This window comes from Calliphora vicina, chromosome 4, assembly GCF_958450345.1.
Source record: "Calliphora vicina chromosome 4, idCalVici1.1, whole genome shotgun sequence".
NCBI lineage: Eukaryota > Metazoa > Arthropoda > Insecta > Diptera > Calliphoridae > Calliphora > Calliphora vicina.
The window spans coordinates 116,032,778-116,060,519 of record NC_088783.1 but is presented as its reverse complement, the minus strand read 5'-3'; the positions used below and the strand labels follow the sequence as shown (position 1 = coordinate 116,060,519).

General features: G+C 24.7%; 1 protein-coding gene across 3 annotated transcripts; it reads right to left on the bottom strand.

Moving 5' to 3' along the window:
- Positions 1-222: 222 nt before the first annotated feature.
- Shal (Potassium voltage-gated channel protein Shal) lies at positions 223-27,742 on the bottom strand. Of its 3 annotated transcripts, XM_065508681.1 has the most exons (6): positions 27,299-27,742; positions 13,850-15,318; positions 13,550-13,712; positions 3,867-4,055; positions 449-601; positions 223-371 (listed from the first exon to the last, which is right to left on the bottom strand). In XM_065508681.1, the coding sequence occupies exons 2-6, from the start codon at positions 14,962-14,964 to the stop codon at positions 276-278; spliced, it is 1,716 nt and encodes a 571-aa protein (XP_065364753.1). In that variant the 5' UTR covers positions 14,965-15,318; positions 27,299-27,742; the 3' UTR covers positions 223-275. The 3 variants fall into 3 exon arrangements, with proteins under 3 accessions (XP_065364753.1, XP_065364751.1, XP_065364752.1); XM_065508679.1 differs by lacking the exons at positions 223-371; positions 449-601 and adding an exon at positions 3,372-3,681 and having other exon boundaries at positions 3,867-4,067; XM_065508680.1 differs by lacking the exons at positions 223-371; positions 449-601 and adding an exon at positions 3,373-3,681.

Here is a 27,742-nt window from a genome sequence, read left to right as displayed (position 1 = left end):
TAAGAATATACAGTAATATGTTAGAGTTTTTAAAGAGTTTTGCTTTATGTGCAAAAGCTATGTTCATATTTTCATAATAATTTGGCTTTATTTTCAATTTATATAACTTTATGACCTTTGTCCTTAAATAAAAACTGTGAATTTCATTTCCTTTAATTGTAAAATGACTAGATTCTCTTGTTTAATGACTACATAACTAGATAAAGTAGTTTTTGGTTTAAATTTCTTAATGGTTTAAATTTCAGTGCCTTAAACACATACACAGTGATATACACTTAAAATGAGGCCTCCACCAAATAGGTGCCATCCATGGGTTGATTGCTTTGATTATTCTGGGCATTGCTGGTGGCGGGCATGTATTTCCCACAGGCCTTTGTAAAATAGTTAAAATAAAATAATTTTAGAGAAATTTATAAAAATAGTTTGTTAAAGTAAGAAATTCGAATACCTGATAACGCTGGGAACAGCAGCGGCCACAGCATGACTGCACTAGACCCATGGCACTGTTGGTGGAATGGGCCGGACTGGCCAACGGTGAGGGTGAACGAGGACGCTTGGGCTGGCCATTAAAGGGTATTTCTAGTTCAACAAATTCACGATCCTATATTAAATCACATAAATTTTAAATATTTAACAAATTTTTAAAGAAATTTTTAATAAAAATTCTTAGAAATTGCTACTTTTTTTATAAAAAAAAACACAAATACAAAAGCAAAAAATAAAATAGTAAGTTCTTTTTTTTACAGTTTGTAAGCAATTGACAACGAAAACAACATTTAATTACTTTTAATGATTTCTTTATTAATAATCACAAATTTTAAAATGAGTTTTTTTTACATACACCTCGAGTTAGTTTTTTCAAAAAGATGTTGAATTGTATTTGTAACAAAAAACAAAAAACTTTTTAGATATTTATTGTTGTTGTTAAACTAAAAGGAAACAGTAACAGTCAGTTTTTAGTTGGTAGTTTTAGGCAGGCTTTTTTTTTGGAAACTTTTGTTATAGTCATAAACAACCAATATTGTATAGAGGAGGTTGATTAGAGTTTTCTAAACATTTAAATATTTACCAGGAGAAATTAAATATACACTCACATATAAACATACACAGACACAAATAGAAATAGTTACAGCAACAAACACTATGAATGGTAGTCATTCAAATGTTTGATAGTTTTTTCTGAATTTATGAGTTTGGTCATGATCGTAATGAAAGACTGGAGGAGAGAACGAACGAACATTTAAGAAAAACAAAAAAATTAAGTAAAAACGAAACTATATAGAAAACTATAAACAAAAATTAAAAAATATTCCTAAATATTTTATACAAAAAACTATAATACATAATAACCCCCAGTTCTATTATTATAAACCTAAATTTATTTACAAATTCTATAATTCTCTCAGTAGCTTTGGTTTAAAGTAATAATTTTTTAATATCTTTTTGTTAAGTATATAGAATATGTATTCAAAATAAAACTAATAATATATTTTAAGCAACATACCCCATTGCTATATTTAGCTAATCGGCTAAAATATGACTATAGTCATATTTTTAAGAGAGTTTGTCATCGAATATAAAAAAAATTTAACTATCTAGTAAATTTTCAAAAATGGTTATTAGCATCTACAAGTGCTATTTTTAGCAAGTCAAATTTTAACGACTATAGTCACAGTTTTGAAATATCTGTTTAATAGGTATTAAAAATATATAACTAGATAAAAATTTTTCTGAAATTTTTATAAACATCGGTAACTGCTATTTTTAGCTAATTGGATATTAGTGACTATAGTCATATTTTTGAGTTAGGTTGTTATAGATTATAAAAACTATATAACTATATAGTAAATTTTCAGAAACTTTGAGTAGCATCTACAATTGCTATTTTTAGCAGATAAAATTTTAACGACTATAGTCACAGTTTTGAATTACCTATTTAATAGGTATTAAAAAAATGTAACTAGATACAATTTTTTCTGATATTTTTATGAACATCGGTACTGCTATTTTTAACTAATTTGATATTAGCGACTATAGTCATATTTTTGAGTTAGGTTGTTATAGAGTATAAAAAATATATAACTATATAGTAAATTTTCAGAAACTTTGGGTAGCATCTAAATTTGCTATTTTTAGCAGATCAAATTTTAACGACTATAGTCACTGTTATGAAATACCTATTTAGTAGGTATTCAAAATATGTAACTAGATAAAATGTTTTCTGATATTTTTATAAACAACGGTAATTGCTATTTTAGTTAATCTGATATTAGCAACTAGAATCATATTTTTGAGATAGTTTGTAAACAAGTATACAAAATATATACTTACATATCAAATTTTCAGAAATTGTGAATAGCATCCAAAAGTGCTATTTTTAGCAAGTAAAATTTGTATGACTATAGTTATAGTTATTAAATATATGTGTAATGAGTATGTATTTAAAATATAAAACTATATAGAAAATTTTCACAAATTTTAAGCAAAATCGGTAATTGCTAATTTTAGCTAATCATATACATACGTAATCACTCTTAATGTGCTATTTTTAGCAAGTAAATATTTATTGACTATAGTCATAGTTTTGAAATATTTATTTTATAAGTATGCTAAATATTTAGTAAATAGTAAAATTTCATAAATATTGAAATGCATGCATAACTGCTATATTGTAACCTTTACCATATTAACGACTATAGTCATATACTCAAATTTGTTGTTAAGAAAGTTCTTAAAATATATAGAAAAATGCTATATTTGAAAAAAATTTTAACTATATATGCATCTGCTATTTTTAGCTAATTGGCTATTTACGACTATAGTCATATTTTTAAAATATATGTTTCATAGGTTTACTAATCATTTATTTAGAAGTTAAATATTAAATCAATTTGGTCAGTATAAGCAACTGCTATTTTTAGCTGAACAGATTTAATTTACTATAGTCATATTTTTAAAATATTTGTTCAATAGATATCAAAACTGTTTAGTTAGATGGAAACTGTTTTAAAATATTATTTAAGATTCACTTTGCTATTTTTAGCTTCTTTAGCTATCCCATCAAAATCAATAAAATTAAAAAAATAATGAAAATTTAGTTTTACAAAAATATTTATTTAAATATAATTATATATGTATATATAAAAAATTTCTTTACAAATAATAAAATTATATATTTAAATAATAAAATTAGTAAAATTATAAATAGTTTTTACAATATTTTAGGTTTTTTTCTTTTTTACTATTAAATGTAAAAGTCAGTTAGAGTTTATAGAATTAAACTTAAAAGCTAAATACAAGTTTATAAAAGAAATAAATCAATAATTAACAATAATAATAATAAATATTTTTAAAATTAAATCAATATAATGGTAAATTGCACACAAAAATTACAATGAAATTATATTGTAGTAAAAAAATTTGAAATTTTTTACGCACTTTGGCCATAGTTTTACTAACATGTTTGCCTGGTAGAATGCTGGGCTTACACGTTTCAAAAAAAAGGTAGTTTAAACGTGATTTTCTTTAAATTATTTTCATCTGCTAAAATTTAGTTGTTTTTCTTTCTTTCTTTTGTGGTTTAGTTTCATTAAATTTTGTAGAGTTTTTTTTAATTTAAATTTTATAAAAAATACATATGTTGTCATTGCTTTTTGTAATTATAACAAATGGTTGCTACATCTGTTCCCCCGGGGAAAATATACGAAAAATAAAGAAAAAAAAAAAATTAAAAAAAATATTAAAATAAAGAGAAAAAAAACTAAATTAATTGTAATTCTTGAAAATTATAACAGAGAAATTAAAACATTAAAATTGTGTGAATAGTTAAAGGAAAGCAGTGTTGCAAGAGGAAAACATTAGCTTACCGTTGTTTTCTCTAAACATCTTAGCAAATGATGATGCTGTAACTCGAAAATGTCCTCATCTCGAATGTTTTCGTCCAGCTCAATACCTGACTCTTGGGCAGCCCATCGGGCTTCGGCGGCTTTCTTTTTATTAACAAAGGCGGCACCCGATGACGCCTTTGCAATGCGTATGCGGGCCAATCGGGCTTTCTGTAAATGGACATATAAGATGAAAACAAAAAAATATATTTATCATTTCTTAATTAGCAGGAATTCCTAAAAAGAATCAGTCTTAACATTTTTAAACCATACAATATAGCATCTGCCAAATATTCGCTTAAGTATAAAGAACATAAATCTTAAGCTACCATAAACTTTAAATTATAATATATAAACTAAAAGAAAAATATTAAAATTATCATGCTTAAAAATGTGATTTTACGACTATAGTCAAAGTTTAGATTTAATAGATTTTTTTATAATAGGTTTTTTACTTAACTATAGTCGTATTTTTATATTAATTGTATTCTAAGCAACATTAAATTATAATAAAATAATAGTTTTTGTAATTTATTTTCAATCATTCGAATTTGCTATTTTTAGCAAAACGAATTTTTACGACTATAGTCATTATTTCAAAACAATTTAGATATAAATAAGAATAAAATACCATAAAATTTTAAATTTCTAAAAATTTCGTAAAACAGTGAAAATGCTATTTTCAGCAATGAAATTTTTTACGACTATAGTCATAATTTTAAAATAATTAAAACTTAAATAAAAATAATCTACTATAAAATTGTAAATATTTAATAATTTTGTTCAGCATTCGAGATTGCTATTTTTAGCTAATCAAAATTATTTGGCTATAGTCATAATTTTAAAATAAGTTAAACTTAAATAAAAATAATCTAATATAAAATTGTAAATATTTAATAATTTTGTTCAGCATTCGAATTTGCTATTTTTAGCGAATCAAAATTTTATGACTATAGTCATAAATTTAAAATAGATATTTATTGTATAGAAGAAATATGTGATAAAATTTTAAAGTTTTTATAAAAATGTAAAATATTCGAATATGCTATTTTTAGCTGAACAAATTTTTTTACTATAGCCATAATTTTGAAACAACTTTACTGTAAATCAAAATAAAATATAATAATATTAAAAATATTTTTAAATTTTGTTAAACTTCAGCAACTGTTATTTTTAACTAAAAAAAATTTTTGGACTATAGTCATAGTTTTAAAATAATTTAAATGTAAATAAGAAAAAAATTTAATGAAATTAAATATTTTGCAAAATTTTATTTAACATCCGATATTGCTATTTTTAGCAAAGCTAATTTTAATGACTATAGTCATATTTTTTAAATAAAAAAATTCTAAGTAAAAATAAATTACTATAATAATCTTAATATTGATAAATTGTTTTTATATAGTCATACACATATTTGAAATAGATGTTTATTGTGCAACTAAAATATATATTCACTTGGTAAATTAAAACAAAAACTTTGTTAAACATCGTATTTGCTATTTTTAGAAGAACATAGTTGAAAGTCTATATGTAGTCACATATTTGAAAAAGATATTTTGGTTTAAAAATATATGATAAAATTTTAACTTTTGCAAAATTTTGTTAAACATTTCCATGAACACATGACTATAGTCATATTTTTGAATTGACTTAATAGTAATTAAAAACAACACAATATAAAAATGTAAATTTTCCTAAATTTTGTTAAACATCCACAAGTGCTATTTTTAGCTAAAAAAAATGATGTGACTATAGTCACATATTTGAAATGGATATTTATTGTAGAGTAAAAATATTTAAAAAAAATAAAAATTTTCTAAAATTTTGGTGAAATTCGGATTTGCTATTTATAGCAACAAACATTTTAGTGACTATAGTTATATTTTTGAAATTACTTAATGGTAATTAAAAACAAAATAATATAAAAATGTAAATTTTGCAACAATTTGTTAAACATCCGAAAGTGCTATTTTTAGCTAAAAAAAATAATGTGACTATAGTCACATATTTGAAATGAATATTTATTGTGGAGTAAAAATATTTGATAAAAATAAAAATTTCTGAAAATTTTGTTAAACATTCGTATATGCTATTTATAGCAGGAAACATTTTTTTGACTATAGTCATAATTTTGAAATTACTTAATAGTAATTAAAAACAAAATAATATAAAAATGTAAATTTTGCAAAAATTTGTTAAACATCCGCAAGTGCTATTTTTAGCTAAAAAAAATGATGTGACTATAGTCACATATTTGAAATGGATATTTATTGTAGAGTAAAAATATATGATAAAAAAAAAATTTCTGAAAATTTTGTTAAACATTCGTATATGCTATTTATAGCAACAAACTTTTTTTTGACTATAGTCATATTTTTGAAATTACTTAATAGTAATTAAAAACAAAATATTATAAAAATATAAATTTTGCAAAAATTTGTTAAACAATCGCAAGTGCTATTTTTAGCTAAATAAAATTTATTGACTATAGTCACAGATTTGCCATAAGTCTTTATTGTTTAAAACAAATATGTGCTAAAATTGTAAGTTTTCCAAAACTCTTTATACATCCGCAAGTGCTATTTTTAGCTAAACAAAAATTAGCGACTATAGTCACAGATTTGAAATAAGTCTTTCTTGTGTAGAAAAAATATATTATAAAATTATAAATTTCTGAAAATTTTGTTAAACCTTCGTAAATGCTATTTATAGCAGCAAACATTTTTTTGACTATAGTCATATTTTTGAAATTACTTAATAGTAATTAAAAAAGAAATTATATAAAAATGTAAATTTTGCAAAAATTTCTTAAACATTCGCAAGTGCTATTTTTAGCTAAACTAAATTTAGTGACTATAGTCACAGATTTGCCATAAGTCTTTATTGTTTAAAACAAATATGTGCTAAAATTGTAAGTTTTCCAAAACTCTTTATACATCCGCAAGTGCTATTTTTAGCTAAACAAAAATTAGCGACTATAGTCACAGATTTGAAATAAGTATTTCTTGTGTAGAAAAAATATATTATAAAATTATAAATTTCTGAAAATTTTGTTAAACCTTCGTAAATGCTATTTATAGCAGTAAAATTTTTTGGCTATAGTCATATTTTTGAAATTACTTAATAGTAATTAAAGACAAAATAATATAAAACTGTAAATTTTCCTAAATTATGATAAACATTCGCAAGTGCTATTTTTAGCTAAGCTAAATTAAGCGACTATAGTCACAGATTTGTAATAAGTCTTTATTGCTTAAAACAAATATGTGCTAAAATTGTAATTTTTCCAAAATTCTATTAAACATCCGCAGGTGCTATTTTTAGCTAAGCTAAATTTTGCGACTATAGTCACAGATATGAAATGAGTATTTCTTGTGTAGACGAAGTATATCATAAAATTGTAAATTTTTTAAAACTTTCTTAAATATTCGTATATGCTATTTTTAATTAAACAAAATTATATGACTATAGTCACAAATTTCAAATAAATACTCAATTAATGGAACAAATATATAAAAAACAGTAAATTTTGTAAATTTTTATTAAACAATCACATTTGCTATTTTTAGTAAACAAAATTTTGATAACTGTGGTCACAATTTTGTAATATGTTGATTACAAACAAATACAATATGCTATAAAATTAAACATTTTCCATAATTTTGTTAAATATTCTCATTTGCTATCCGCAGTTACAATGATTTTTGCTACTATAGTCATGTTTTTGTAATAAGTTTTTGTTAAAAGTAAAAAATATGTAATAAAAAATTTCTTAAAATTTATTCACGATTTACCAAAAATAGTTCAAAATATAATAAAAATATATTTAAACATGCTGATATTTAGACGACTATATTTTGATTTATATAAAATTAAGACTTATAAATATATATTTAAATACATTTGATATAAAAAATATAAAAAGCTATAATAAGAAATCCTTTTAAAACATGCATATATTTTAATATTTTGCATATAGTGAATATATATTTTTTTTTTATTTTGCTGAAAAATCAAGAACTTAAAAGATAGTTTTATTAAAATAATAGTCCTAAGGGTAGTTAGATATTTTCTTAAAATCTCCTTTAAAATATAACAACACAAATTTTAAAAACCGATTAGGTTTTTTTTGAAAATTTGGCTAGAAATTTTAGAAGAAAACATCCACTAGGCCCATAGCTAAGAGTAAAATTTTCACAGCACTTAGTGAATATTCGACTCTGATTTATAAAAAAAATCAATTAGCAATAACACCACTCAACAAATGTAAGTATTTGTTGTTTTTAGATTGAAGGGCAATGAAGGGGTCTAGAATATATAAAGGAACTTGGAGGAAAACATTAGAAATGAAAGCTATAGCTTTTCTTCCTATTCGTAGTAAACATTAGAGTTACGCCGCTTCAAATTAATCCTTGAATTTATGTTAAGTTTTCTCTTTATTGCCTTGAATATTTCAAGACCCCCCTAATCGCTGTCCAATCTGCACAAAGAGTGTTTCAGTGGTCTGAGTATTTTTTTTTTTTTTTTTGAAATTTTGTAACTATACAGTCCGCTTTAAAATTCAAAATTTTTAGCAGCGGTTATTATGTGGTTAGTTTGAGAATTTAATAAATATTTACAGGAAAATAAAAACATTTAATTTTTGTGAGAAAATTAACTGACTTTGATTTTCTTTTTCTCCTCTAACCACATAATAGACATAAGGTAGAAAAATGTCTTTAACAAAAATATATAGCGAAAAAAAGTTTAAGCTGAAAATAGTAATTTCTAAGCAAAATATATGCCCTTCGATTAAGAAAAGGCAGATATTTTGTGACGAAACAAGTGACTAAATTACTAAATTTTGTAAAAAATGTGTCAAATATTAGTAGAATATTTATTAGTTATAAATATGGTTAAAAGGAAAAACGGAAAATAGGGGTTAAAAGTACAATAATAGCTTGCTATTTGTTATTGGTGGGGGTGGAATATATGTTAAGAAAAAAGACAGTAAAGAGTTTAAAAATTTAAGGATAGAGAATCAATTGGAAAAGTTATAGATTACTATAAAAAAAATTTTGAAATGCCGGAAGTAACTAAAATTAGTTATTTCAATATTGATGAATATAGTCATGGTTTCTAAATTAGCATTTTTTAAAAACAAAGACATTTTTTAAAACTTTGTTGAAAATCCGTAAGTGCTAAAATTAGCACCTCAAATATATTTGACTATAGTCACGGTTTTTGAACTAGTAGTTTATAAATACAAAAAAACTGAAAAAAAATTTAAAATTTTTAAAAATTTTATTGAAAATCTGCAATTGCTAAAAAAAGCACTTAAAATATATTTAACTTAGTCATGGTTTTTGAACTTATAGTTTGTAAGTAAAAAAATCTTCAAAAAAATTTAAGATTTTTGATTTTTTTGTTCAAAAAACCATTAATGCTAAAATTAGCACTAAAAATATTCATGACTATAGTCACGGTTTTTGAATTACTAGTTTAAAAGTACAAAAAAACAGCAAACAAATTTAAAATTCTTAGAAATTTTATTGAAAATCCGCAAGTGCTAAAATTAGCACCTTAAATATTATTGACTATAGTTACGGTTTTTGAAGTAGTAGTTTGTAAGTACATACAAACTGTAAAAAAAATTAAAATTTATAAAATTTTTTTGGAAAATCCGCAAGTGCTGAAATTACCACTTCAAATATTCTTGACTATAGTCACGGTTTTTGAATTACTAATTTAAAAGTACAAAGAAACAGCAAACAAATTTTAAATTTTTAGAAATTTTATTGAAAATCCGAAAGTGCTGAAATTAGTACTTCAAATATTATTGACTATAGTCACGGTTTTTGAATTACTAGTTTAGAAGTACAAAGAAACAACAATAAAATTTTTAATTTTTAGAAATTTTATTGTAAATCCGCAAGTGCTAAAATTAGCACTTCAAATATTATTGACTATAGTCACGGTTTTTGAACTACTAGTTTAGAAGCACAAAGAAACAGCAAAAAAATTTAAAATTTTTAGAAATTTTGTTGAAAATCCGCAAGTGCTGAAATTAGCACTTAAAATATTATTGACTATAGTCACGGTTTTGGAACTAGACATTTTTAAGTACACAAAAACTGCAATCAAATTTAAAATTTTCTAAATTTTTTAAAAAATCCTGTAATGCTCAAATTAGCACTTCAAGTATTTTTGACTATAGTACCGGTTTTTGTACTTGTAGTTTATAAGTACAAAAAAACTGCAAAAAATTTTAAAATTTTTAAAAATTTTATTTAAAATCTACAAATGCTAAAATTAGCACTTAAAATATATTTAACTATAGTCACGGTTTTTGAACTTATAGATTGTAAGTATAGAAAAACTGCAATAAAATTTAAGATTTTCGATTTTTGTTCTTTTCAAAAAACCGCTAGTGCTGAAAGTACTAAAATTAGCACTTCAAATATTATTGACTATAGTCACGGTTTTTGAATTATTAGTTTAAAATTACAAAGGAACTGCAAAAAGTAATTTAAAATTTTTGAAAATTTTATTGAAAATAAGTAAGTGCTAATATTAGCACTTCAAATATTCTTGACTATAGTCATGGTTTTTGAATTACTAGTTTAAAAGTACAAAGAAACAATAAAAAAATTTTGAATTTTTAGAAATTTGTTTGAAAATCCGCAAGTGCTGAAATTAGCACTTCAAATATTCTTGACTATAGTCACGGTTTTTGAATTACTAGTTTAAAAGTACAAAAAAACAGCAAACAAATTTAAAATTCTTAGAAATTTTATTGAAAATCCGCAAGTGCTAAAATTAGCACCTTAAATATTATTGACTATAGTTACGGTTTTTGAAGTAGTAGTTTGTAAGTACATACAAACTGTAAAAAAAATTAAAATTTATAAAATTTTTTTGGAAAATCCGCAAGTGCTGAAATTACCACTTCAAATATTCTTGACTATAGTCACGGTTTTTGAATTACTAATTTAAAAGTACAAAGAAACAGCAAACAAATTTTAAATTTTTAGAAATTTTATTGAAAATCCGCAAGTGCTGAAATTAGTACTTCAAATATTATTGACTATAGTCACGGTTTTTGAATTACTAGTTTAGAAGTACAAAGAAACAACAATAAAATTTTTAATTTTTAGAAATTTTATTGTAAATCCGCAAGTGCTAAAATTAGCACTTCAAATATTATTGACTATAGTCACGGTTTTTGAACTACTAGTTTAGAAGCACAAAGAAACAGCAAAAAAATTTAAAATTTTTAGAAATTTTGTTGAAAATCCGCAAGTGCTGAAATTAGCACTTAAAATATTATTGACTATAGTCACGGTTTTGGAACTAGACATTTTTAAGTACACAAAAACTGCAATCAAATTTAAAATTTTCTAAATTTTTTAAAAAATCCTGTAATGCTCAAATTAGCACTTCAAGTATTTTTGACTATAGTACCGGTTTTTGTACTTGTAGTTTATAAGTACAAAAAAACTGCAAAAAATTTTAAAATTTTTAAAAATTTTATTTAAAATCTACAAATGCTAAAATTAGCACTTAAAATATATTTAACTATAGTCACGGTTTTTGAACTTATAGATTGTAAGTATAGAAAAACTGCAATAAAATTTAAGATTTTCGATTTTTGTTCTTTTCAAAAAACCGCTAGTGCTGAAAGTACTAAAATTAGCACTTCAAATATTATTGACTATAGTCACGGTTTTTGAATTATTAGTTTAAAATTACAAAGGAACTGCAAAAAGTAATTTAAAATTTTTGAAAATTTTATTGAAAATAAGTAAGTGCTAATATTAGCACTTCAAATATTCTTGACTATAGTCATGGTTTTTGAATTACTAGTTTAAAAGTACAAAGAAACAATAAAAAAATTTTGAATTTTTAGAAATTTGTTTGAAAATCCGCAAGTGCTGAAATTAGCACTTCAAATATTCTTGACTATAGTCACGGTTTTTGAATTACTAGTTTAAAAGTACAAAGAAACAGTAAAAAAATTTAAAATTTTTAGAAATTTTATTGAAAATCCGCAAGTGCTGAAATTAGCACTTCAAATATTATTGACTATAGTCACGGTTTTGGAACTAGAAATTTGTAAGTACACAAAAACTGCAATCAAATTTAAAATTTTCTAAATTTTTTTCAAAAATCCTGTAATGTTCAAATTAGCACTTCAAATATTTATGACTATAGTACCGGTTTTTGAACTAGTAGTTTATAACTACACAAAAACTGCAAAAAAATTTAAAAATTTTCAAAATTTTTGCTAAACAAATTTTTTGCTAAAATTAGCACTTCAAATATTGTTGACTATAGTCACGGTTTTTGAATTAGTTATTTGTAAGTCCAGCAACACTAATTAGTTTTGCGGATATTGTGACTATAATCATCCTTATATCAATCCGACTTTTGTCAAACATTTGAAATAGCAAAATTTTGCTAAGTGAATATATTAAACTATAGTCATATTTATTAACAAATATTTTCTTGAAATGGTTAGAAATAGTAATATTAAATATATACAATGGTTAGTATTATATTATTATTATTACATTATATTTAAGTTTAGGTGGCATTAGCCGAACATTTTAGCGGAACTTAAGTGAATATTTTAAATTTAAATATTTCAAAATTTGGCCAAATAAAGATTTTGCTATAAAAAATTAAAGAACAAGTAAAATAATCCATATTATCTCCTCTGAAAGTTACTTTTATAAGGGGCTTTTTATGTAAAAGGTACTTTTATGTAAAAGGTACTTTTATGTAAAAGGTACTTTTATGTAAAAGGTACTTTTATGTAAAAGGTACTTTTATGTAAAAGGTACTTTTATGTAAAAGGTACTTTTATGTAAAAGTTACTTTTATGTAAAAGGTAATTTTATGTAAAAGGTACTTTTTTATTTAAAAAAGTACTTTTTATTTAAAAAGGTACTTTTTATTTAAAAAGGTACTTTTTATTTAAAAAGGTACCAAAAATACCTCCAAAATGCAGGAGTTGGCTTAGACCTCCCTTTATTGAGAATTATATGAGAGATTCAATTACCATTTATTGAGAACTATAACTTAATATTTCTAGCAAGAGCAGAGAAACATATTTATAGTAAAAGAAGCAACCAATTGCTATTAGTTGATTATTAGCAGAAAATAGTTAAAAATAGTAGACTTGTAGTTATAGCAAGCTTTTAAGAGACAGTTAGACATTTGTTTAATCAAAATATTTTATTAAGAGAGCAGCTAAACAGAAGCCTTTAAAGCAAGCATTATTTTCTTAAGAAAATTAAAACTTAATATTATAAATTGTATTATACAAATCAGTATGAAAAAGGCTTTGGCTTTAAAGCGTGCTGAATATGTATGTATACTATAAAAATATCAAGAGAGAGAGAGAGAAAAAAAAATAGCAGAAAATTGTGCATATATTAAGCAAATTATAGAATATGTATAAAACAAATATTAATAATAAACTGACACATCTTTTAACCAGCATCCACTTATTTGAAGAAATGAAAAACAAAGGAAAACAAGATACACAAGATAGCTTTTGCTAAGCGGATTTGGAGTTTTCGTTTTGAGAGATTTAAATAAAAAAAATTTTCAAATATTTTTTCATATAGAGACATTTTTCCCTTGGGCTTGGCTTTTGAACCAAAAAAACCACTTACTCTTTGTGCTTTTCGTTTATCAGCTCGTTGATTTTGATGATAAATTCTACTAAAGTTAGATACAATAACAGGTACGGGTAAGGCGATCACAAGGACACCACTCAATGAACAAACACCACCAACTATTTTGCCAGCTATTGTCTCCGGTACCATATCACCATAACTAAAAGACCGAAATTATAATTAAACACACAGAATGGCCAGAGCGAGAGAGTGAGAGAGAGTGACATCCCCTGCACAGCATTGCGGCTGCTTTTGATGCGTTCAGTTGTGTTTTCGGATGGCTACGATAATACTTACCCCAGGGTGGTCATAGTGACAATGGTGTACCAGAAGGCGGCCGGTATTGATGTGAAATTGGTACCATTGACGTTTTTCTCGGCATAGAACATGACGGTAGCAAAGATAATGATGGCCATGGCCAGCGAGAATACCAAAAAACCCAATTCGGAAGCACACGATTTGAGAGTGTAGCCCAGAATTCTGAGACCCTGCGAGTGACGTGAAAACTTAAAGATACGAAATACGCGGAAGACGCGCAACGTTACGAACGCGCCGCTCACGTCGTCGTTGTCCGTTATGCCCAGGCCGATGTAGTAGGGCAGGATGGCCACCACATCGATGATGCTCATGACGCTGCGCACGAATTTACAGCGATCGGGGGCGGCAAACAGGCGCAGCAGATATTCGGCGGTAAAGATCATAACGCAGGCGGTGTCCAAACAGAAGAATACAATTTTGTAGCGTTCGCCACAGGGCAGTGTACCAGCACGACCGGGCCGATGACCACAAGGCACCGTCTCCACAACATTGGCCATCACCGAGACGGCAATGAAGAAGCCCGTCACATAGTAAAACACCAAGGCGGCCGTCGAGGTGTGCGGATTCTCAAAGGCCCGCCACATTTTCTGGCGTATATTTGTTAATTGCTGCAAATGCTGATCACCATTCTCCGACAACTTATCATCCATCAGCCGTTCGGCATTCTCTCTTTTACGATCGCGATAGTCCTCGTAACAGCAGTCACCAATGACATCCGGCATAATGCCGAAAAAGGCCAATTCCTCATCGTAGCTGGTGAGGCATTCATGTTTCGGATAATGCAATTTGCCCGTGCGATAATAGTTTAATATGTGCCGGAATATATCGGGATCTCGATCAAAGAAATATTCTTTGCAGTCCTCGTCGTAAAAGAACTCACGCTCATTGGAGCCCAGCAGAGTATCGGGATATTTTTCTAAAGTATTGCGCCAAGTCTCGAAGCGTCGCCCGGAGACATTGATTAAAAGCTTCTCATCATCGGTTTTGCGTCTATCTTTGGGTATGGGAGCTGGTGGCAAGGGATGGGTGGCTATGGGCACCCAACCAATGGCCGCCGCCCGTGCAAATGGCAGCCAAGCGGCGACCGAGGCCATGCTATGTGGAGGAATGTTTCAATACAATTAACTAACCAAACACCCAAAATGAAATGGGCTTCAGTGGTCTGCAGTGGTCGTCAGCAATTTTAAGCTAAAATTAATTCTATACAAAAGTTGCAAAAACAAAATTTGGAGAGCAACCCTGCCGTTCTCACAGTTTTTATGATATTTCTATAGCTCTTTGCTTTAATTTTCCTTGTTAGTTTTTATAATTCTAGTTCCAGGTTTTTGTTTTTCCTTTCTGAAACTTCCTTTCCTTAAGTTCCTCTCCTTCTATTATACATATTGCTTTTTAATATTGCTGGCATTTTCCCTTCTGCTCACTGTTTTGCTGCAACGTTTGTTTTAAAGCTAAAACGATATAAAAAAAAGAGAAAAATTATTTATTTAAAATAAAGAACCTTGTGTATAGCCCACGTTCTTTGAACCCACTGCTCTTTCTTTATAATTCTAAGAGCCTTCATACAATTGTTTGAATTGTTTGAGTAAGTGCCACCAACAACACCACCACCACCTACACTTTATAATAAAAACTTCCAAAATTTATTGTCTTAAATATTTTAAACATATTAAAGGCGTCTTATATTCTGCCAAAATTTAATTTATAAACAAATTTAGGGGCAAAAATATTGCTAAGTTTAAGAAAAACACAATTGAAAACATCTCAATGATGATTATACAAGTTACAGATAAAGAAAACACAGAAAATAGCAAACTAGCTCTATATTTTTAAAGCTTTCATAAAAATCATTTAAAAATAAAACTGATTTTGTCTAAAACCTTCATTAAAGGTATGTTAAATTGTAATTTATATAGCTTTAAAAAGCTTTTAAATTCATAAAGCTTCTTTAAACATTTTTCAATTTGTAAAGCTTTCTCACAAACATTTTAAATTTATTATAATGCTTTATTTAAAAGCTTTTTAAATAAAAAAATTCTTAAACCATTTATAATTTATAAAACTATCTTGAAAAGCTTTTAAATTTATAAAGCTTTTTAAAAAAGATTTTCTATTTATAAAGCTTGTAATATTTTAATAATTTATTTAAAAGCTTTTTATATAAAACATTATAAAAATACATAAAGCTTATAAATTATTAGACTTTCAAAAATATGTTTAAAAATCTGGAAATCAATCTCAAAAATCATCTACGTTTATAAAGCTTTCCTTAAAAAAAACTTTAAAGTTTACAAAGCTTTCTTATAATTAATAAAGCTTTTAAATTTATACAACTTTAAAAAATATATTTTTAAAATTAAAAATCAATCTCACAAATCGTTTACGTTTATAAAGCTTTATTTAAAAAAAAACTTTTCTACTTATCAAACTTATAATATTATAAAGCTTTTCGTATAAAACTCTGTAAAAATGCTTTATTTAAAAGCTTTTAAATTTATAAAGTTTTTATTAAAAGTTTTAAAAATTAAAATGCTTTCACTCAAATATAAAATTTGAAAAGCTATCTCATGAAACTTTTAAAAGCGAAGTTATCGATAAATTTAATTTTATACAGAAAAGTTATCGATAACTTTGATTTTCTGTAGAAAATTTATCGATAACTTTGATTTTCTATAGAAAAGTTATCGATAACTCTTATTTTCTAAAGAACTCTTATCGATAACTTTCTATTTCTATAGAAAAGTTATCGATAACTTTCTATTTCTATAGAAAAGTTATCGATAACTTTCTATTTCAATAGAAAAGTTATCGATAACTTTCTATTTCTATAGAAAAGTTATCGATAACTTTCTATTTCTGTAGAGAAGTTATCGATAACTTTCAATTTTTATAGAAAAGATATCGATAACTTTCTATTTCTATAGAAAAGTTATCGATAACTTTCTATTTCTATAGAAAAGTTATCGATAACTTTCTATTTCTTTAGAAAAGTTATCGATAACTTTCTATTTCTATAGAAAAGTTATCGATAACTTTCTATTTCTATAGAAAAGTTATCGATAACTTTCTATTTCTATAGAAAAGTTATCGATAACTTTCTATTTCTATAGAAAAGTTAACGATATTTCTATAGAAAAGTTAACGATATTTCTATAGAAAAGTTATCGATAAATTTCTTGTTCTATAGAAAAGTTATCGATAACTTTCTATTTCTATAGAAAAGTTATCGATAACTTTCTATTTTTATAGAAAAGTTATCGATAACTTTGATTTTCTATGGAGAAGTTATCGATAACTTTGATTTTCTATATAAATGTTATCGATAGCTTTGGTTTCCTAAAGAAAAGTTATCGATAACTTTGATTTTCGAAAGAAAAGTTATCGATAACTTCGATTTTCTAAAGAAAAGTTATCGATAACTCTTATTTTCTAAAGAACACTTATCGATAACTTTCCATTTCTATAGAAAAGTTATCGATAACTTTCTATTTTTATAGAAAAGTTATCGATAACTTTCTATTTTTATAGAAAAGTTATCGATAACTTTCTATTTCTATAGAAAAGTTATCGATAACTTTCTATTTCTATAGAAAAGTTATCGATAACTTTCTATTTCTATAGAAAAGTTATCGATAACTTTATATTTCTATTGAAAAGTTATCGATAACTTTCTATTTCTATAGAAAAGTTATCGATAACTTTCTATCTATAGAAAAGTTATCGATAAATTTCTTGTTCTATAGAAAAGTTATCGATAACTTTCTATTTCTATAGAAAAGTTATTGATAACTTTCTATTTCTATAAAGTTATTGATAACTTTCTATTTCTATAGAAAAGTTATCGATAACTTTCTATTTCTATAGAAAAGTTATCGATAAATTTCTATTTCTATAGAAAAGTTATCGATAAATTTCTATTTCTATAGAAAAGTTATCGATAACTTTCTATTTCTATAGAAAAGTTATCGATAACTTTAATTTTCTAAAGAAAAGTTATCGATAACTTTAATTTTGTAAACTTAAAATGCATTCAATCAAATATAAAATTAGAAAAGCTATCTCATGAAACTTTAAAATGTATTAAGTTTTCATTAAAAGCTTTTACATCTATAAAGTTATTGTATTATTGAGCTTTATTTAAATTAAAAGCTTTCAACAAAAACTTAGCGTAAAAGCTTTTAGCATTATAAAGTTTTTTTATAAGAAACTTAAATACAATAAAGCTTTATTTCAAAGTTTATGATATTGCATACAAATATCTTGTCAAAATTTAATATTTTTAAGCTTTAGCAGAGCTTAAACAGATTCAATACAGGGCACCTCTTACAGAACTGTGACCTCCTCTTTGTTGAAATTTGAATAAAATCTAATTATACTTTTAAAATCTTTAAGATTTATTACTTTTGCAATTTTGCATTTGTTCAATTTTGTAAACCAATGATTGACATGCACAAAGCCATGTGTTTTCTTTTTTCAACATTTCAAATCGATCAATCTGAATCTAATTATAGTTCCTAACACTTAATATTTCCCTGAGTGAAATGAAATACACATAGAAATTTTTACAGCAGAAAAAAAAACAAAAACTCTTGCAACTTTGCGTCATTAACTCAACTCGTTGAAAGAAAATCAAAAGAAACATTTTATGTAGATGTTTTTGTGTTTGAAAAACAACTTCCTCCTCCTCCTGCTCGAAAAGAAAACAAACAAATCTGTCAGACCAAAATGAATTTTATTTTGTGCATAAAATTTCAGGGAATTTCAGAATTGCGTATTTAAAACCAACAACTCATCATCCTCATACATCAATATTGGCATCATTATCGTCATCATCCTCACTAGTTATCAGCAGCAGCAACAGCAGCAGCATCATCATCACGAGAACGCTTATTTTGATGCTTATTCCAGTTTATATTTAGCAAATTACAATGTAAACATTTCAAATATTTATTCATTTTATTTGAAAACATGAGAGTTGTAATAACAATAACAATCAGCTAAAAATACTATTTTTTCCTCAACTGTGCCATCTTCCCCACCCCCTTTACTTAAGGAAAATACTAAATTTTCCTCAAATGTTTAATTAAATTTGGATTTTTTTGCTGCAATTGGGCTGCTTAAAATCTAGTGCATTTTTCCAAATAAAGTATAAACAATTTGTGTGTGTGTGTTTGTTTTCTTTATTCTTACAAAGTTTTCATATGTCCAGTGTAAACATCTTCATAAATTTTGTTATTTCATACAGTCCAACAAATTTTCAACAAAGCATCCAAAACACAGAATAAGCAAACAAATGTAAACATAGCCTAGATTTTTTAAATTTGAATCTTATTGTTATGACCACAGAGGAGGCCACAAAAATAGCACAGGTTTCTGGATTTCCTTAGCATTGTCGTTGAAGTTTGATTTTCTAAAGAAAAGTTATCGATAACTTTAATTTTCTAAAGAAAAGTTATCGATAACTTTGATTTTTTATAGAAAAGTTATCGATAACATTGACTTTCTGTAGAAAAATTATCGATAACTTTGATTTTATATCGAAAAGTTATCGATAACTTAAATTTTTTAAAGAAAAGTTATCGATAACTTTAATTTTCTTTAAAAAAGTTATCGAAAAACTTTATTTTCTAAAGAAAAGTTATCGATAACTTTTATTTTTTAAAGAAAAGTTATCGATATCTTTTATTTTTGTTAGAAAGTTATCGATAACTTTTATTTTCTATAGAAAAGTTATCGATAACTTTTATTTTCTTTAGAAAAGTTATCGATAACTTTTATTTTCTATAGAAAAGTAATCGATAACTTTAATTTACTTTAGAAAAATTATCGATAACTTTTATTTTCTATAGAAAAGTTATCGATAACTTTTATTTTCTAAAGAAAAGTTATCGATAACTTTTATTTTCTAAAGAAAAGTTATCGATAACTTTTCTATAGAAAAGTTATCGATAACTTTTATTTTCTATAGAAAAGTTATCGATAACTTTTATTTTCTATAGAAAAGTTATCGATAACTTTTATTTTCTATAGAAAAGTTATCGATAACTTAAATTTTCTAAAGAAAAGTTATCGATAACCTTAATTATCTACTAAAAATAAAAAATAACTTTCGATAACTTTGATTTTCTATAGAAAAGTTATCGATAACTTTTATTTTATAAATAAAAAAGTTATCGATAACTTTGACTTTCTATAGAAAAGTTATCGATAACTTTGACTTTCTATAGAAAAGTTATCGATAACTTTAATTATCTAAAGAAAAGTTATCGATAACTTTGATTTTCTAAAGAAAAATTATCGATAACTTTTATTTTCTATAGAAATGTTATCGATAACTTTCTAAAAAAATGTTATCGATAACTTTCATTTTCTAAAGAAAAGTTATCGGTAATTTCAGTTTTCTGAAGCAAACTTATCGATATCATAACTTTTTCGTAAAATATTTCATATAAAAAATTTATTGTTTCCTCTTCGTTTTGTTCAACAAAATAAAATTCATTTAAAATGTTCATTCAATTTGTTCTAAAGATAAGCGCTTACAAAGCATTTGTCTAATTCCTTTATATCCTTTCCTTTAAACTATTATTTCGTTTTTTTGTTTGCAAATCAAAATTGCTAAAATTTCCATAGTCCCTGAACATAAAATAAACTGACGTAGTTAAAACTTGTTTGGTTGTTTTGCATACTATATATGTTTTCCTGCCAAAAACATAAAAAATAAATAGAAACAATAACAACATGCTTAAATTTCAAGGATTTTTAACATATAAATCAACAAAAAAAAGAAATTGGCAAAAACAAAACATATGCCATGTTTTGTTTGTTTATATAAACAATATGGCAACAATGGAAATATATCACAGAGTTTGTTTATGTGATAAAAACGAATTAAACAGGAAAACTAGAAAGAGAGACAAAGAGAGCAATGAAAACAAATAGCGGTAAAACAAAACAACTCCTGCAAAAACAGACACACAGACAAATTCTCTCATTGGTGCTGCAATAAAAGCTTTTCATAGGGATAAATGCTTTCAACAAAAAGGAATTTTTAAAAGAGCATAATTGTAATGTTTAGAGAGCAGGAGAGAGAGAGATAGTTCATAAAAGTAAATGAGCATTAAATACTACCATAAATTTAATTATAGAGATAATAAATTTCAAGAGATTTACTTATTTGTTTTCTTTAAAAGTGGATACACAAATACGTGAACAAACACAACAACAACAACAAAAAAGCACACACACACACATATACCTACAACAACAACCACTAGATTTTGTTTGATTTGAAAAAGAAAAGCAGAAAGAAACACCAACAACAATCTGGAAAATTATTTGAATAATTTTTACTTTTTTTAAGGCAAATTATTTGATTTTATTGTATTTTGCTATAAAAACAAATAATTTATTAACTTTATTGTTTAAGCAAATATAATTAAACATTAAAATTAACATTAAACATATGGCTTTTTAGCAATTTCTTACAAAATATTTGAAATATTTAAGAAAGAAAAATTTTTAAATTTTTTTTTTACACATTGATGAAAATTGAATGAATGAAAATTGAAATTCCCGGAGAATCATTTAAATCAAAAAGATTATTTTATTGTTTGTCTGTCGTTGTATTGTGAGTGATTGTCAAGGGTGGTGGTGGGTGTTTTATACTGGATATATTTATTTTTTGTTGTCGTTGCTGTTATTTTAGCTGTTGTTTGCTTTTTTGAAGGAGGGCTGCCACATGGGTGGGGGTTGGATATTTTATAACAAAAATCTGGGAAATTTGGAAGAAGTAGTAAGCAATTAGATAAGATACAGTTTTGAGATAACTAATCCGATAATGTATCATTAACTTTAGTACTGTAGAGACAATTTGTATAGAAAATTTATAGATAAGTTAATTTTTTATAGAAAACTGATTGATAACTGTGATTAATTATAGAAAATGTTTCGATAAATTTGATTATTTATAGAAAAGTTAAAGATAAATTCAATTTTCTATATAAAATTTATCGATAGTTTTGGTTTTCTATAGTTAAGTTATCGACAACTTTACTTTTTCATAGAAAATGTATGGATATCATGGATTTTCTATAGTAAATTTTCGATAACATGCATTTCCTATAGTGAATTTTAATTTTTTATAGAAAATTTATCGATTTGCTTGATTTCCTATACAGAATTTTCGATTTTTTTGTTTTTTTATAGAGAATATTCGATTTCATAGATTTTTTTTAAAAAACTACTTTTCAATATCATAAATTATATATTTTCTAATTTAACGATATCTAAAATTTTATCGATAACTTTATTTTTTCTTAAAAATGTATCGATATCTTAAATTTGCTTTAGAAAATTTACCAATAATTTGAATTTTCTATAACGATATCATTGATTTTCTATACAAAATCTATTGATAACTTTAATTTTCTTTAAAATACTTATCGATAACTTTAATTTTCTTTAGAAAAGTTATCGATAATTTAGATTTTCTTAAGAAAAGTTATCGATAGTTTTAATTTTCTTTAAAATACTTATCGATAACTTTAATTTTATTTAGAAAAATTATCGATAACTTTAATTTTCTTTAAAAAAGTTATCGATAACTATAAGTTTCTTTAAAAAAGTTATCGATAACTTTAATTTTTGTTAGAAAGTTATCGATAACTTTTATTTTCTAAAGAAAAGTTATCGATAACTTTAATTTTCTTTACAAAAGTTATCGATAACTTTATCTTTCTTATAAAAAGTTAAATGTAACTTTAATTTTGTTTAGAAAAGTAATCGATAACTTTAATTTCTATACAAAAGTTAGCGATAAATTTAATTTTCTTTGAAAAGGTTGTCGATAATTTTAATTTTCTTTAGAAATGTTATAGAATACTTTAATATTCCTTCGAAAAGTTATCGATAACTTTAATTTTCGTTAAAAAAGTTATCAATAACTTTAATTTACTTTAGAAAAGTTTACGATAACTTAAATTTTCTATAGAAAAGTTATCGATAATTTGTTATTCTTTTGAAAAGTTATCGATAACTTTAATTTTCGTTGGAAAAGTTATCGATAACTTTAATTTTGTTTAGAAAATTTATCGATAACTTTAATTTTCTTTAAAAAAGTTATCGATAACTTAAATTTTCGTTAGAAAGTTATCGATAGCTTTTATTTTTTTAAGAAAAGTTATCGATAACTTTAATTTTATTTACAAAAGTTATCGATAATTATAATTTTATTTAGAAAAGTTAACGATAACTTTATCTTTCTTAAGAAAAGTTATAGATAATTTTAGTTTTGTTTAGAAAAGTTATCGATAACTTTTATTTCTTTAGAAAAGTTATCGATAACATAAATTTTCTTTAGAAAGGTTGTCGATAAATTTATTTTTGTTTAGAAAGGTTATAGATAACTTTACTATTCCATTGAAAAGTTATCGATAATTTTAATTTTCGTTAGAAAAGTAATCGATAACTTTAATTTACTTTAGAAAAGTTATCAATAACTTTAATTTTATTTAAAATACTTATCGATAACTTTAATTTTCTTTGCAAAAGTTATCGATAATTATAATTTTATTTAGAAAAGTTATCGATAACTTTAATTTTCTTTAGAAAAGTTAACTATAACTTTGATTTTCTTTAGAAAAGTTATCGATAACTTTAAAATACTTATCGATAACTTTAATTTTATTTAGAAAAATTATCGATAACTTTAATTTTCTTTAAAATACTTATCGATAACTTTAATTTTCTTTGCAAAAGTTATCGATAATTATAATTTTATTTAGAAAAGTTATCGATAACTTTAATTTTCTTTAGAAAAGTTAACTATAACTTTGATTTTCTTTAGAAAAGTTATCGATAACTTTAAAATACTTATCGATAACTTTAATTTTATTTAGAAAAATTATCGATAACTTTAATTTTTTTTTAAAAAGTTATCGATAACTAAATTTTCGTTAGAAATTTATCGATAACTTTTATTTTCTAAAGAATAGTTATCGATAACTTTAATTTAAAAAAATAATTTTAATTTTATTTCGATAAGTTTAACTCTCTTAAGAAAAGTTATAGATAATTTTAATTTTGTTTAGAAAAGTTATCGATAAATTTAATTTGCTTTAGAAAATTTGTCGATAAATTTAATTTTCTTTAGAAAGGTTATAGATAACTTTAATATTCCTTTGAAAAGTTATCGATTACTTTAATTTTCGTTAGAAAAATTATCGATAACTTTAATTTACTTTAGAAAAGTTATGGATAACTTTAATTTTCTGGAGAAAAGTTATCGATAATTTATTATTATTTTGAAAAGTTATCGATAACTTTAATTTTCGTTAGCAAAGTTATCGATAACTTTAATTTTATCTAGAAAATTTATCGATAACTTTAATTTTCTTTAAAAAAGTTATCGATAACTTAAATTTTCGTTAGAAAGTTATCGATAACTTTTATTTTCTAAAGAAAAGTTATCGATAACTTTAATTTTATTTACAAAAGTTATCGATAATTTTAATTTTATTTAGAAAGGTTATCGATAACTGTAATTTTCTTTAGAAAAGTTATCGATAACTTTAATTTTTTTTTAGAAAAGTTATCGATAACTTTAATTTTCTTTAGAAAAAATATCGATAACTTTAATTTTCGTTAGAAAAGTTATCGATAACTTTATTATTCTTTTGAAAAGTTATCGATAACATTAATTTTCGTTAAAAAAGTTATCGACAACATAAATTTTCTTAAGAAAAGTTATCGATAGCATTTATTTTCTAAAGAAAAGTTATCGATAACTTCAATTTTCTTTAGAATCGTGGATTTTCTATAGTAAATTTAAATTTTTTATAGAAAATTTATCGAATTTTTTGATTTTCTTTTAAGTTCTTTGATTTTCTTTAAAAAAAATCTTATTATCATGAATTTTCTATTGTACATTTATCGATATATTGAACTTTGTTATAGAAAATTCATCGATATCTTGAATTTTCATTAGAAAATTAATTGATATTTTGAATTCTCTTGAGTTTGTAAGAAAATGTTTTGATATCTTTTATTTTCAAAAGAAAATTTATCGATATCTTGGCATTATATAGAAAACCTTTCAATAGCAAACAATTTCTACAGAAAATCTCTAAAAATATTTTCTATGGAATTTCATTTTCTAAACATTTTCTATAGAATTTCAGTCGATATCAAACATTTTATATAGAAAATCCTATAATAGCAAACATTTCCATATACAAGACTTTCTGTAGAATTTTATCCAATAGAAAATATTTTATATAGATTTTTAATTGATAGCAAACATATTCTATTGAAATTTCATTACATAGCAATCCTTTTCTATAATAAAAATTCATCTCATAGCTACAAATTTTCTAAGGCTTTTCATTGGACAGCAAATCAAACATTTTATATAAAAGGACATCTGCAAACATTTTCTAAGGATTTTCATTCGATAGCAAATATTTTATATAGAAAATCCATCAATAGAAAACATTTTATATTGAATTTCATTAAAAATATTTTCTAAGAATTTTCATACATTAGCAAACATTTTTTATACAATAAAATACTTTTCTCTAGATAATAATTCTATAGCAAAACTTTCTATAGAAAATCTTTCAATAGCAAACATTTCTATATAAAAAATTCATTAATAGCAAACATTTTCTATCGACATTTTCATTCCATAGCAAACCTTTTGTATGAAAATTCATACCAGAGCAAAGATTTTCTAAGGATTTTCTATACAAGGTCATCTGCATTTTCTAAGGAGTTTCATTCGATAGCAAACATTTTCTAAAAAATTTCATCCGCTAGCAAAAATTTTTTTCTGGAAAATCATATCATTCAATCTATAGCAAATATAAAATCCTTCAATAGCAGACTTTCTATAGAATTTCATTCAATAGTAAATATTTTCTATAGATTTTCAGTCGATAGCAAACTATTCTTTAGAAATTGTTACGATAGCAAACATTTTATAGAAAATGTTACGATAGAAAACATTTTCAATAGAAAATCGCTCGATTACAAAACAGGAATATCAAATTGTTTCTATAGAATTAGATTTAAATTTAATTTTCTACAGAAAATTGTTTTTATAGGAAAATTTTTAATTCCTTTTTTAAATATTTCCAATGAAAGTTTATCGTTACTTTAAATTGTCAATTAAACAAGAGATTAAAACCAAGTCTGTTTTAATACTTAAGACATTTCAACATAAATCATTTTTTTAATAAATATCCTGGAGATTTTGGCCTTTTCTGCTGAATTTAGTGTTAATTTCTCCTTTAAATATGGCCACATTTTTAATTTAACGGTTTCTGCTCTTCTTTTTGTTTGCTGTTGTTGTTGTTGCTGATTTTCGTATTCTCATTATTATGATGATGATTGTTGTTTGTTGTTGCTATTTGTGGTTGTTGTCGCAATTGCTGTTGTTGCTATTTTTTTTTTGCTGTTGTTGATGATTTTTAAACAGAACGTTGATGTGTCTAAGGTCAAATATGTTACCACTGCAGCAGTGGGCCATGACAGAGGAGGAGGTTTACACAATTATTTTTTTTGGTTTTGTTTTTGTAAGAGCAAGAGTAAGTGAGTGAGTGAGTGTCTTTCTTTTATACTCTTTCTTCGTCTACCACCATTTAAAAAAAGAAGAAAAAAACAACGTTGAAAGACGATTGTTGTAAAATACTGGGTTTAACCAAACTACATGGATTTGGTGTTGTTTTGTTGTTGTTGTTGTTATTATAGACAGTAGTAGGTGTTTGTGCGTGTGTATATGTATAGAAAGGACTCTTTCTTGTTTTTGCTGTGTTTGTAAAAAATATACAGAAATTATGATGATGTTTGGCGTTATAAATGGGGCGTTAGTATTACTTAAGGTCCTTGCCCCGCCCCCATACCCTAGCGTTTGTAAGGCCTTTGTGTTTTCGCATTAAAGAGGGATTCTTTTTTGTAGTAAATTGAAAATTTTCCTGAATGACCATTTCGTTGGTGGGCAAAAGAGAACGAAAGGGGTTTCATTGATGGTCAAGGTGTAGGTCTACGAGGGTCTCTTTAGAGGTTTTTGATGGGTGGTGGTGGCTTTACTTGGCATTTGTTTAATCATGATGATGATGATGACTTTTGTTTGACTTGCTATTTAAATATCATTACAACATTTTGATTATTTGCCATTGTTTCCATGAGTGTTTTGAATTTTGTATTTTTTTTTCTTTTTCACTTATTTCGTGCTGGCATGCAGTTGCTTTTCGGGCCAATTTTTAATTGATTTTTTTTAAATATAATTTCTTTATTTTACACTGTTTTAATTTATTTAGAATTATTATTATTTTTTTTTTAATTTCTCAATTTATTCCAATTTTTATTAATTTTTTCATTTGTTCACATTTAATTTTTATTTTTTCTCATTTTAATTTTATTTTATATACATACATAATTCCTTTTATTTTCCCCTTTCCCGTTTTTATTTTTTTTTTGAAACACTTGAGCAGCAGCAAGTTTTTCTTCTTCTAACGCAGCTGAAAAAAAATTTTTTTTTCTTCTTCACTTTTTTTCTTTCCACAATAAAAATTTTCTTTTTCTATAGAATTTCATGGCTTTTTTGTTGTTTAATTAATTATTTTGCTCACTGCTGCTCATAATTTTTATTTTTTGTTAAATTTATTTTAATTTTATTGGGTTTTTCTTATGTATAGCTCTGTCAATTACTTATTTTATAACATTAATCTTATCTATTTTTTTTTAATTTGTGCAAAAATCTTTTCTTTTTTTTTTTCTTAATTCCGCAGTTTTTCTTTTCCACTGTGCACGTCACAATTTGTTCGAGTTTATGCCACACGGACACTGAGTTCTATACATTTGCTACGTGCTCATTAG